This window comes from Nicotiana tabacum, chromosome 2 (assembly GCF_000715075.1).
Source record: "Nicotiana tabacum cultivar K326 chromosome 2, ASM71507v2, whole genome shotgun sequence".
NCBI classification, from domain to species: domain Eukaryota; kingdom Viridiplantae; phylum Streptophyta; class Magnoliopsida; order Solanales; family Solanaceae; genus Nicotiana; species Nicotiana tabacum.
In genome coordinates, this window is record NC_134081.1 from 100,626,774 (window position 1) to 100,639,939 (window position 13,166).

Below are 13,166 nucleotides of genomic sequence, written 5' to 3' on the forward strand. Positions count from 1 at the left end.
TTTTTTTCATCATTTAGTTTGAAGCTAAGCATATTTGTTACTTTAGCGGTGCATAGATTATTGGCATCTTTGACTGTTGTAGAATTTATTCGCTGGGAGCATGAGTATTATCTTTAGATAGATCTTATGCATTTCAAATCCAAGATAAGGGATTTGAAGAATTAGAATATATAGAATTAGTTGCCTCTAAAAGGCTTGCTCGATATTCTTGCTTACGGAGCAGGGGCATTGGCCAAAATGTTTAGGCAAAATTGGTGGGTTAGATTGATTCATAATGAATGACTTGTCTAAACCGCTCTTGATGACTAATGATTTTTCCAAGGCGTTGTGCTTGTTAAGTTCTTTCCTGGAAAGATCATTGCACATTTCCTTGTTCTCTACATCTTTATGGAGGTTGATTGGTTACGCCGACTCTGTAACCTCCTTTTATCTGGCCAAAAGTAATAGATTCTAGATGGATTAGCGTTTGAGGAACTACTATTTATGTCTGAACTCGGCTTGTTTTCAATGAGGAACAGTTACGTATACATGTGGAGTCCTGTCATTTGTCTCTGTGAATTGCCATCTGAGTTGTTTATATTTGACCAAGTATCGTGGTACAATTATTGCTGCTGAAAACAAGAATGTTTGTGTGACGTTAAACACGTTACTTGTCTTAACAAGTTGCTGATTTAACACCAGGAAACAAAGACTTTATTTTGACATTGCAACTTTTTTTCAAATAAAGCTTAACTGGCGAATCTTGTTCTAACTCACCAGTATATAGCATGACTTTAGTCCGTCTTCCAAGTCTATGCACAGACTTTAGCTTGTATTCTGCAGTTACAATAGTGAACTATCCGAATCCATATTATCCTTTGTTGCTCTATTTTCTAGTTTATATTTCTTACTTTCTGTCGCTTCTAGGGACATCTTAAAACTATAACTCCCTTTTGGGTTAGGCATCTTGTAGTTCCAATAAACAACTACGAATTATCCGTTCAAGAAGCAGGCACATGTGAGCTAAGATTCTATCTATTTTTGAATATTTCAATGAAGAAAGCAAGAAAAGTGGATCTAAAGAATCTGCAGAGGTTCAATGGCTAAAGCACTCTTCCTAGAAGGTGGCTAAGGGGTTGGATGCTCTTAGTTTGTAAATACTTGTGTTTGTTTGTTTATGGCTTTATGGTAAATTCTTTACAGGTTTTACCAAAAAAAGTTACTATCGATCTAGGAGTATTATAACGTGATAACAAGCGTAAGCATCTTGTATGCATCCGGATCTCGCTGTTTTATAACAGGGCAATTTGGCTAATGGCTGATTTTATTTATCCTAAGTCCCTGCAACTCAAAATTGTCCCTCCGCACTTGATAAGCAACAATTTGTTCTCCTATCTTGTTGGAGAAATTTCACATTAGTCGTATATTTCGTTTGTTACTTCTTTAAAACATTGTTCTTTTCATCCTCATTATATGTTTTATACATCTTTCATAACTTGAGAAAAGAAAATTCAAAATTCATATATCCTTAAAGTGTAACCAAATTAACTTCTTAAACTAAACTTGGTATTTTAATCCACCACCATTAATATGGAGTAATGTATAAAGCCGAATGAATATCTCAAACACAGTGTCCAGTCAATAATATCATATACTTTAAATGAGGGGTGGTTGTATTTTCTTAAGAAACATGACGGTTGTGTTCTAGTAGGTGATGTGTAATTTTCGTGAGAGGAGACACTAAGTAAATATTTTCTACTAGTATTTATTTAAGCTTTAGTGACAAAATTACAAGGTTTAAGTTGATTGGAACACCACTCAAAAAAGGAGGAAGGCGACAAGGAGGACTTGGAATTTTAGGATATACCGCGGAATAAATCTATTTGGTTTACTGGACATTCCATTATTGGAAATTGGAATACCGAATAATTACTTTCTCCCTCGAATGGAAGGCGGGAAGGCTCTCCTCTTTGCACACACTTTATTTTAACACACAAATGCTAAGTAGCATCTTACCCAAACGCAAATGGGTATCGATCCTTTCGTTAAATGTTTCTTTAAATACCTCATCTCCTCAGTTTTCTCTGCTCATTAATTCAACACACTCACAATAAGCCTAACATTTTTCTAACACAAGAATGGGCGATCTTCATTCTGCAAACAACAATGTACAGGCCCATATTTTAGCCGTCATTTTTGATCTGGATGGCACCCTTATAAGCACAGGTCCTCTTTTCCCACTCCCTTTACTTTTTTTCTTTTTGGTTTGCAGCATTAGTATTATTGTTTGTTGGGATCTAATCTAATCCTGCTTTTGACTCGGACTAGTATATACATAAATAAGTAATAAACTGCACTCACTCTGTACCCATTGATACTAAATCCTAGATGTCTCTGTGTGTGTTTTAGAGCACTTGACAAAGGAAATTTTGAAGGAATTTTTGGCTGGATATGGGAAGGTGCCAGATAAGGAGAAGGAGAAGAAAAGATTGGGCATGACCCAGAAAGAGTACGCTATTGGTATTGTTAATGATTATGACCTCCCGCTCACGTCCGATCAGTATATCGAAGCAATCATGCCCTTTTATCATGACAAGTAAGTTCTTTCTTTTCACTATTTTAGCTGATTCTTTTTATTTTGGATATACACACACACATACATACTGTTACGCGGCGCCTTCCTGATGTTCTTTGGAAGGGCGACGTAAGGCTAAGCAACCGATGTCAGTGCGGTTGCTATGCGCCAACTGAGGTACTCGCCGTACGCTAGACTAGATTGTCAGTGCCGTACGGGAAAACCAATGTCGTGTTCAATTGAGCAGCAGAAAATGAGCAACTGATGATGAAAGCTGATGATTGTATTGATGATGATGATGAAAGCTATTACAAGATGCTATGCGGTGTCGGGGGGGAGAGACACCAGTACAGAGAATTGTTTGAATGTTTTGGTCCCCCTTAATAATGCTTAAAAAAAATAAACCAAAGTTACATGAGTTGACCTAAGAAAGCTGTAGAAGCACACTGAAAATGAATGAAGTAAAACTACTCTATAATTACAATGAAAAGGACTTAGTCTTCTATGGAAGCAAGTCCGATGGCAGCAACTTTGTCTGGAGCAGCAGGGTCTGCGCGCGCATTGCTGTGGGCGCGCGCGGCACTATTTGGATCTGCCAGCGGCTGGGCGCTGGTGCTTGGCATTGGGTCTGCGCGCAGGGCACAGTCTGGGTGTGCGGCGCTGATGGCAACATGATGATTTGTGCGCGCGGCATTGTCGGTGCGCGCGGCACTGATGGCATTGGCCAGCCGCTGGCATTGATTATCGGTGGGGCGACAGAGGCGCATGCTCGCTTGTCACTTGGCGCTGCCGAGACCACGGGGCCGACCGTGGCGCTAGGCGTTGGGAGGCTTGCCGGGACGCCACGGGGCGCGTCCAAGGGGTCATGGGTCGATGATGGAAAGCAGCCCATGACATTCTCCCCCACCTGAGTTGGCGACGTCCTCGGAGCCTTACCTGCAGGATGATGATGATTGGTCAGGCTCTTGACGGCTGGGAGGTCTGTTCCCCTCGGTGCTGTGAGATGTCTTTCTGAATGATCTTCCATGCATTTCTGAACTGGCTCGAGGCGGATGACATGGAAGACTGGATGGATTTTCCACCAGGCTGGTGTGTTCAGCTGGTATGAGGATTTCCCGATGCGCCTTTCAATGGAGAAAGGCCCGATGAGGTTTGGCAATAGGCGAGGATCTTGGGTCCTCTTTGCAAACAAGTTCCGCCTCGGGGTTCTTACCATCACTTTGTCCCCTGCTTGATGTTGGGCAAAGTGAAGGTTTTGTTCGGCATGCCTCGTTGCCCTGTCTTGGGCCCTGATAAGATAGCTCCGCACTATCTTCAAAGTGTGTTCCCATTCTGTGGAGAAACTGGCAGCTCGATGAGATGATGGTATGGTTGGTGCATTCACATTATGTGGGAGAAGCGGTTGCTGTCCGGTAACAATTTCAAAAGCGCTTTTGTTTGTATGAGCGCACTTTTGAGAATTGAAACACAGCTGAGCAGCATCCAGAAGCTTCACCCAATGAGTTTGTGACCCGGTAGCAAATTGGCGGAGATATTCCTCCAGCATGTCATTGAACCGGTCTGTTTGATCATGTGTTTGCTGATGATGATGATGGTTTGAGTTGTAACTCAATTTGGATCCGAGGCAACTGAAGAGTTGGGTCCAAAACTTGCTAGTGAAGCGTGGGTCGCAGTCACTGATGATGTTGTTGGGCATACCCCAATGTTTGACAACATGGGAGAAGAAGAGTCGAGCTGTTGCTTCTGCCGACATGTTCTGTGGGGCTGCGATGAAGGTAGCATACTTGGAAAACAAGTCTACTACCACCATGATGGTTGCATGATTTCCGACCTTGGGTAACCCTGTGATGAAGTTCAGGGAAATGCTTTCCCAGGGTCTCTGTGGGACTGGTAGCGGCTCCAAGAGTCCCGCTTTTGCTGGGTGATCCGACTTGGCCTTTGGGAATGCTTGGCCAGTCTTCACACAATGAGGGGCGCCATGAGCTGTTGGGCCCCGATGATGTGATGCCTGTTTGATGATGTTGAGGGCAGCCGGAACTGTGGGTTCAGGTCTGTTGGTTCCCTCCTTAAACTGCATGGCCGTGATGTTTCCAGCGGCCATCTTCTTGGATATGCACGGTATGGTGTGGGGTTTGGCCCCGTTGTCTCCCATCATTAGGAGTGTGTTGGCAAATGGTACCGGGATGGTGTTGGTCTGCCTGAAGAATTCCAATCCTACTATCAGTTCGAAGTCATCGATGATAGCTATGCGTAGGTCGAATATTCCCTTGTATGGGCCAAGCTGGATTGGCGCTCCTTTGGCTATTCCACTCATTTGCTGAGATGGAGAGTTTATAGCCTTGACACGACCCTTGCATTTTTGCACTGCAAGACCGAGGCGTTGCACCTGAGTTGAGGCCAGGTAGTTGTGGCTAGCACCCGTGTCTATCAATGCCCGAATAGGTCGTCCGTTAACTTTCATGTCAACGAACATTAAGGTCCTCTTTTGTGATGTGGGAGGCCTCTCGTCCGCCTTTCCTTTCCCTTTCTTGTCGATTGGGAATGCCTTCTTCTTGGGGTTGCCAGTACTGGCTCCCGCCAAGGTATCATGAATGGAGCCGACAAATGCGTTGAAGGCACCTACTTGATCGGTGCTGTCTGGGTCGTCGGCATCTGTGTCGTCATCGTCAACAGTTTGTTGAGCATTGACTTGTATGTTGGGGCATTGATTGTTCCAATGTTCCCCGCCGCAATGACGGCATTCTGATGGGGGATTTCTCCCCTGATGGTTGTTGACTGATGTAGTAGTGTTACTGCTTGAGGTAGGAGTCTTGGATCTGGATGCACCTCGATCTCCTCCGTTTCTGTTGGGGCCACCATTGCTAGGTTGGCTCCCGTTGTATCCCCCTCGGACAGGCGGCTGGGTCCTATCCTTCTGAGTTTCCAACTGATAATCCCCAAGGCACTCAGCAGCTTGAATGGCCTTGGGTAGGGTATCTACCCGTTGTCTTTGCAGTTCCATACGAGCATGAGGTTTCAAACCTTCTATGAATGCGAACAGTTTGTCTTTGTCCCCCATATCCCGTATGTTTAGCATGAGTGCGGAAAATTCACGCACGTAGTCCCGCACCGACCTGGTGTGGCGGAGTTCACGCAACTTTCTCCGTGCATTGTATTCCACATTTTCGGGGAAGAACTGCAGGCGTATGGCAGCCTTCAGTTCTGCCCATCTCTGGAGAGTATCTTCACCGGCCCTGATGGCTTCGTATTTGACTCGCCACCAGAGTTTTGCATCGCCTTGAAGATACATGGCAGCAGTTGCTACCTTTTTGGATTCTTCCAAATGTCCAACGGCATCGAAGTATTGTTCGATGTCAAAGATGAAGTTTTCCACTTCTTTAGCGTCCCGGGCTCCGTTGTATGGCTTGGGCTCCGGAATTTTGAGCTTTTGTGGAATGGGGCCAATGTTCATGGCACCCCTGATGTGATTTTCGCCCCCTTTGAGCAGGCTTTGTAGTGCAGCATTGACAACATTGAGCTGGCCTGTCAAGTTGTCTATGGTTTGCTGCATGACTGTCAGTCTGTCTGCCTCTAGTTCCCGATGGGCTAAATCCTCGGCACGCTCCTGTTGGAGGTCCTCGAATTTGCCATGAATGTTGGTTGCCTCGACGGCAGCCGTTTCCCGGTCTTCCTCAGAGTCTTGACTGATGTTTGCAATGTCATTTTCGGCCTGCCGCATTCTGCGGTCCAGGTCGTCCAACCTTTGCACTAGGCTGGTTTTTAGATCAGGCAACGTATCCACGATGGGCCGTAATGCGTCAACCGTCTCTTCTAGGGTCGTGAGTCGATCCCCATGATTCACCATGGTCAGAAATGGTGATGATGATGCCAATGAGTTCCCTCGTCCGATGTCGAGCCTAGGCTCTGATACCAACTGTTACGCGGCGCCTTCCTGATGTTCTTTGGAAGGGCGACGTAAGGCTAAGCAACCGATGTCAGTGCGGTTGCTATGCGCCAACTGAGGTCCTCGCCGTACGCTAGACTAGATTGTCAGTGCCGTACGGGAAAACCAATGTTGTGTTCAATTGAGCAGCGGAAAATGAGCAACTGATGATGAAAGCTGATGATTGTATTGATGATGATGATGAAAGCTATTACAAGATGCAATGCGGTGTCGGGGGGGAGAGACACCAGTACAGAGAATTGTTTGAATGCTTGAATGTTTGAATGCTTTGGTCCCCCTTAATAATGCTTAAAAAAATAAACCAAAGTTACATGAGTTGACCTAAGAAAGCTGTAGAAGCACACTGAAAATGAATGAAGTAAAACTACTCTATAATTACAATGAAAAGGACTTAGTCTTCTATGGAAGCAAGTCCGATGGCAGCAACTTTGTCTGGAGCAGCAGGGTCTGCGCGCGCATTGCTGTGGGCGCGCGCGGCACTATTTGGATCTGCCAGCGGCTGGGCGCTGGTGCTTGGCATTGGGTCTGCGCGCAGGGCACAGTCTGGGTGTGCGGCGCTGATGGCAACATGATGATTTGTGCGCGCGGCATTGTCGGTGCGCGCGGCACTGATGGCATTGGTCAGCCGCTGGCATTGATTATCGGTGGGGCGACAGAGGCGCATGCTCGCTTGTCACTTGGCGCTGCCGAGACCACGGGGCCGACCGTGGCGCTAGGCGTTGGGAGGCTTGCCGGGACGCCACGGGGCGCGTCCAAGGGGTCATGGGTCGATGATGGAAAGCAGCCCATGACAACAAACGCATACAAATTCGTTAATCGAACTTGCGACGCATACAAACGAACACAGTACAGTAGTCCTGTGTTTGTCCAAACCCCGTAACTTTGGTTCAAACTCTGTATATGTGTTAAAAAAATCCACTAAATTAGTGTTAAAAATAGATATTGAATCCAGTAAATCAAATAGGTTGTTGTGGAATTCCGAACTCGAACCCATAAAGTTCAAATCTTGGTTCTGCCTTTGTTGGTTGATGTCATCATCTTACAAACATTCATCATATTTTGGCATTTCATTGTAAGTCATATTGGATAAATAACGGGATTGTTAATCTTTACTTTGTCCTATTGCTATTATGTATTGGATACAAGTCATTTCCTGTTACTTCAAGAGCCAGAAGCATCTTCTCTTTTTCGTAAGCTGTGTTAAAAAGTTGTATTCTTATTGTCTTCAAGCTAATATGTTCTGTGATAATGTCTCCAATTCTAGTTGATGATATGCTGAAGTTGAAATACTTGTTGCCATGGTAGTTAATATTTTTGGCTAGTCTCACAATATTAGTGCTCTCTTCTGTATAACTAACAGAATCTAGTAAAACACTCTGCACTAGTTGACTGCCTATTTGTCAATCGTTATGCACACCATCAGAGTGTGACAAGTTAACTTATATCAGTTTCCCTGCACTGTCATGTGTTTAAGATATTCAATGATTTCACAAATGTGCAACAGCGTATTCACGTGTAGGTTTTTCTTTTCCTGATTCGTTGTAGGTGGTTGCAAGCCAAAGCACTTCCTGGTGCTAATCGCCTTATAAGACATCTCCATAAGCACGGAGTTCCCTTTGCCCTTGCTTCCAATTCCAAAAGAAAAAACATAGATGGGAAAGTCGCTCTCCAAGAAGGTTGTGCTATAAATCATAAAGAAATTAGTGTAAAACGTATTTTATATTCATTATGCTCCTTCGCGCATTATTTTTTATTTTCTTGTTTCATCAGTTGGTGTTGTTATTTTGAAGTAAATAGTCCTTAAGACAGTTCCTTAGGAATGAGGAATTTCTTTCTGCCAGCTGTTACATTGTTTGGCACTTCATCGGATGCTGCTCTCTGTTGTCACATATGTGGCTTCTTTGTAACATTTTCATCCCTTTTGTTCTCTGCCTGCAGTTCTACCTTTTGATTTTGTTTGAGTTGATGTGAGGAAGCGTTAAACGAATATTTAATATTGAAAGTTGGATTATTGGTGTACATAACGGATTGCTTACTGCTATCATTTTTGCCCAAGTTGTTTGTATGCTCTGATAACTCAACTGAATTTCTCAATGATACGCCTGAAATCAAGTTTTGTTGTAAAAGAATATGAATCCCTTTAAAGGTTTGGAAGACCTGTAAAGTATTTTTTGTCGAATCATCTTGTTATTATTATTCTTGTATAAATTGTTTCCTTCTCTTCCAAAATGAGGTCACCCTTTATGACCTTCCAATCGTGGTCATCACATCAACTTTCTTTCAGTTATTTCCTTGTGAAGGTGTGTATATTAATCTACCATAATCCTTTTTTTCATTTCCCTAGGATGGAAAGAATGCTTTTCCGTAATTCTTGGAAGTGACCAGGTTAAATCAGGGAAGCCTTCTCCAGACATGTAAGTTAGGCTTTCTACAGTGTGTGATACTTCGAACTCTGCATAAGATATGACATACTTCTATATTCTCTTTCCTCTTGAATTTTGTGTTATCGCATTTTTCTTGAAGTTTGCTAAGGATATTTGATTGATAACTACAGCACCAAGAAGGTGCTTGGTCATAAAAAGCATGTACAAACTGCTCATTGTACTATTCTTTTAGCAGCTCATAAGGTTAAGGAGATTTATTATTTGGTCTCTACTATTTAGATATTCATGTTTTGACCAAAAAGACAAAATACGTAAGCAAATGTAACTATTTCATTAGTTCTTTCCATCACTTGGAAGAGGATATGTCTTCTTTGGGCCAATACACATTCTAAGATAAACAACTTGCATCCTGTGGATGAATTTTTGTAATAAAATAATATACTTATTCAAAAAAATTCTGTTTGGTGTATTTTGGTAACAGGACTGACATGTTGCATTCCGTTTTAAAATAAGTCTAGTAGATCCAATAATAATTTGCCTGTTGAATAAATCTGGATTTGTGCAAAATTTGCATAAATCAATGACAGACCTGAACTTCTTTTCCATTGGCTGATAATTGGTGTCACAGGTGATAATATTTTTGCCTTTTGATTTCCTGTGAATTCTTGAGTTGATTTTAGATTTCTGGAAGCTGCAAAGCAAATGGGTGCAGATGCAGCTCACTGCCTAGTGATAGAGGATTCTGTGTAAGTAGCCTTATCATCATTTCTCATTTCTAGTTAGCATTGTTTCAGTTGGACAATTTTTACATACCTATGCTGTGTGCTAGTGAGTGATAGAAATCATCCACCTTTCATGTTAGTGCTTGTATTTCTATTCTAACATGTACCTCAAGTTTCTGTTCATCTTCTTTTGTCCATGCTAATAGCTAACTTGACTAGCTGAACACATATTCTTGAAGCTTTGAGTCTAACATATGTCATATCACGAGCAAGTCATTTCATCTAACAATTTTTGTGTGGGACTGAGAACTGAATTTCAGATTAAGTTTGCAAAAATTCGGCTCTTGAAACCCGGCACTAGTTTAGAAGTTTCCCCTCCCTGGTGCATGGACCATGTTTATTTATTTTAACTCCAAAAGAAACATTAGTTGAAAACTGTGGTGAGTAGGAGTCTTTTATTTATTTTAGCACATAGAGGCTGTAACCATAAAAATTTACTTGGTTTTGATCATTTCTGGACGAGACTGAAATAAGTCGATGATGCATATATGTACACAATACACATGCAAGTTGTAATTCCTGCACAATGTAAAGCTACTAATTTTGAATTTCTGATGGATGCTAGTTGTTGCATAAAAAACTGGTGTTCTATTCTTAGATACCCTTTTTGCTAATAAGAAGCAACTTAAAAATGATACAAAAAATATGTTTAATTACCAAAAAAAATGATTCACACGAGATGTGAGCGTGTTGTATACTATCAGTGCTGACCGCTTTTACTTAGTTGTTCATAAAAAGATAAATTGTGTTGTGGAACACACTAATGCATGTGAAGAGCTTCAGGTTACTTGCATTTCTATCAACTATTTTCTCAGCGATTATATATTCTGCTAGATTAGAGCAGGGCATCAAAATAATCCTGCATTTCTTTAAATTGACTTACTCCTTATTTTCATTCTCTTCCATGAACTGATCATTCATGATTCAACATACTAGGAACACAGTTGTGCAGTTAATGCACACCCCACTGAACATTTATTATTAACTGAAAATTGATATGACAGTAGTTCCTTCTCCAATAATTTTGACAGCATTGGAGTCAAGGCAGGCAAAGCTGCTAGAATGAAGGTGGTAGCTGTGCCATCTTTCCATTCTGAATTTGATCAATATCCGATAGCTGATTCTGTGCTTCGTTCGCTCCTAGAGTTAAAGCCGGAACTATGGGGTCTCCCACCATTTGAAGACTGTATGTTTCTTTTCCATTATGTCTACTATATGCTCTTGTCCTGCATGTCCTGCATGTCCTGCTTGCATGATGCAACTTTTATCATTTAATGATTGCAGGGGTTGGTAATGCGTTGCTGGTTGAACCTGTTTTTTTCAGGGGTCTGTACAGAAACGGCCTCCTCCATGATTTTACAGGTCTTAGAAAAGCCACATGCCCTCCCTCCCTAACTCCTTATTTTTGATATTAGCCTCTCAAAGTTCTTGCCGTACTCCTACAGTATTTTTTATATATAAAAAAGTTGGCATACTTCTACAATCATATCTTCATTTCTTGTTATTAGAGCTTCCTCCTGCTATCAGTGAAAAATTCTGACTAAAGATCATATCCAGATGATGGGCCGTCTACTCTACCCGATCAAGTGTTTGGACTTTATTTTGGCTGGGCAAAACCGGAGGCTTACAAGTTCATAAAGATTGTTCTTGGTAGTGGTTGGGGACATGGCTGCTGCAGTTCTAAGAGAAAGATGGTGAGTAAACTACTCAATGCTTCAACACTTGACACTGCTGAATGCTCGTGGAACTCTTTCTATTTGGGTTGCTTATTTGTCTTCAGTTAAGGATATTGCAGAATAATTTGTTTATGCATACAACATTTATGAGTGTCTATTGGGTGGTACTCAATATGTCTGTGTAATCTATAGTTTGACATGCTACTGACTAAGCATCAAATAGTGTAGCAAAATTTTGGAAATGCATTCGTTTTAAGCAATGATAAAAGGTTAACTGGTTTTTTAAGCCGATTTTAATTTCTTCATGCATGTTGTTGCTTGTAATTTAAGTGTGTCTGTTTGCAATAGGCCCTAATTCCTACTTGATGTACATTAGCTTTTCTTTTCTCTTATCTTTTGTCGGGTGCTTACTTCAAATTTCTCATTCTTATATGTTTTCCTAGTTTAAAGATAACCATGTTGATTTTCTACTCCATTTCAGCAAGCTTGTATAGTAGATTCAAGTGATGAGCAGATCCAGGATTGCAAAATGGAAGTTGTGATTGTAGGCTACATCAGAGGATCATGCGATGAGGTGATAAAGAAAGTTGTTAAATTACTTTGACAGTGACTTATCTTAGGACCTAAGAATTACCCACCAGGATGATAATAAGTCAATAACCATACTAAAAAAGAATGAATAACGAGATTTACGGGGACAACCCTTATCAACTAACAGGAAAACCGCTGCTCAAGAAGAGAAAAATATATCATTGAAACAGGCTGTTTTATCGCAAAGTCCTCAAGAGACTCACCATTCAAAACTGAAAACCCAAAACCCACTGTGTTACACACACTCCAAATATATTTCTGTTTAGATACCTTTTGAACTGAACAACCTCTTGAGCTTCCATTAGCCCTTTATCCCACTTTTATTTTAATTTCCCTTTATGGGGCTAGATCTCACAACTCTAGTGATATGTATGCCTGCATCTCATACTTGCTTTAGTTGCTTAGTCAGACCCGAAAATTAATGTTACTGTAACTGAGTCCATTTGCAAGTTTATGGCACAGATATTCCACATGATTACAGTAGAAAAGCACTCTCTTGCTGCTGAAATATTGTAGCCAAAACATACTTTTCCCATTACAGCAACTGGAAATCTTTTCCAAATTTGTATAGGATCATGTGGTAGGCTTAAGGAGATACATCCCCTGTTTTCCTTCTCTTTTAGTTTTAATGAAAACAATATATTTAGTTCTTTCTACCCTTTTCCAAGTTTTACATAGATGTTGATTTGCTGATGCTTAATACCATATAGCTATGTCCATTGTTCACATTTTAAAGCACTCATTCTACTCTAGCTTTGCTTAAATTTCTCATCTCTACTAAAATTAGCATTTTCCAATGCATCATTCGTACAGGGGAAATCAGACAAAATTGAAATACTTGAGGAAGACAAATCAATTGCCAATGCTGCCTTGAATCGGTCTGAATTTTCCCTTGGTGCATTCCAGTCCCTATTTTCTGAAGTTGCTTTATAAGATGACTGCAACATTTATGGAAAATTAATAAGGACATGATCTGATCTGCATTAGCACCGCGAGTAGTTACATCTGTTACCCTGAAGGAGGAAATATGTCTTCCCCGGGATTAGGGCGAAAAGAATAAGAAAAATTATGCTTCTGGTTTCTCGCGTGCTTACTCTCTAAGGAAGGTAATGGAAGAGTGGCAGTGGCCTGCCTACAAATACTTCTGTAAACTTAATATAGTCCCATTGATGTATTTCATAGTTACTATTAGTGCTTTGCCAATGAATTGAAAATAATCAAGTTGTGTTTACTTCA

General features: G+C 41.3%; 1 protein-coding gene across 1 annotated transcript; it reads left to right on the forward strand.

Moving 5' to 3' along the window:
* Positions 1–1,669: 1,669 nt before the first annotated feature.
* Positions 1,670–13,166, forward strand: LOC107779761 (bifunctional riboflavin kinase/FMN phosphatase). The gene is made up of 10 exons (XM_075236834.1): positions 1,670–2,205; positions 2,389–2,575; positions 8,043–8,173; positions 8,842–8,911; positions 9,562–9,627; positions 10,695–10,849; positions 10,948–11,025; positions 11,221–11,357; positions 11,821–11,913; positions 12,744–13,166. Exons 1-10 carry the CDS (start codon positions 2,118–2,120, stop codon positions 12,861–12,863), a joined length of 1,125 nt encoding a protein of 374 aa, XP_075092935.1. The 5' UTR covers positions 1,670–2,117; the 3' UTR covers positions 12,864–13,166.

Coding starts and splice junctions, on each gene's coding strand:
- LOC107779761 (XM_075236834.1), top strand. CDS start 2,118: ATGGGCGATCTTCATTCTGCAAACAACAATGTACAGGCCCATATTTTA. Junction 8,174..8,841: donor GAAAGTCGCTCTCCAAGAAG/GTTGTGCTATAA, acceptor TCATTTCCCTAG/GATGGAAAGAATGCTTTTCC. Junction 10,850..10,947: donor TCTCCCACCATTTGAAGACT/GTATGTTTCTTT, acceptor TAATGATTGCAG/GGGTTGGTAATGCGTTGCTG.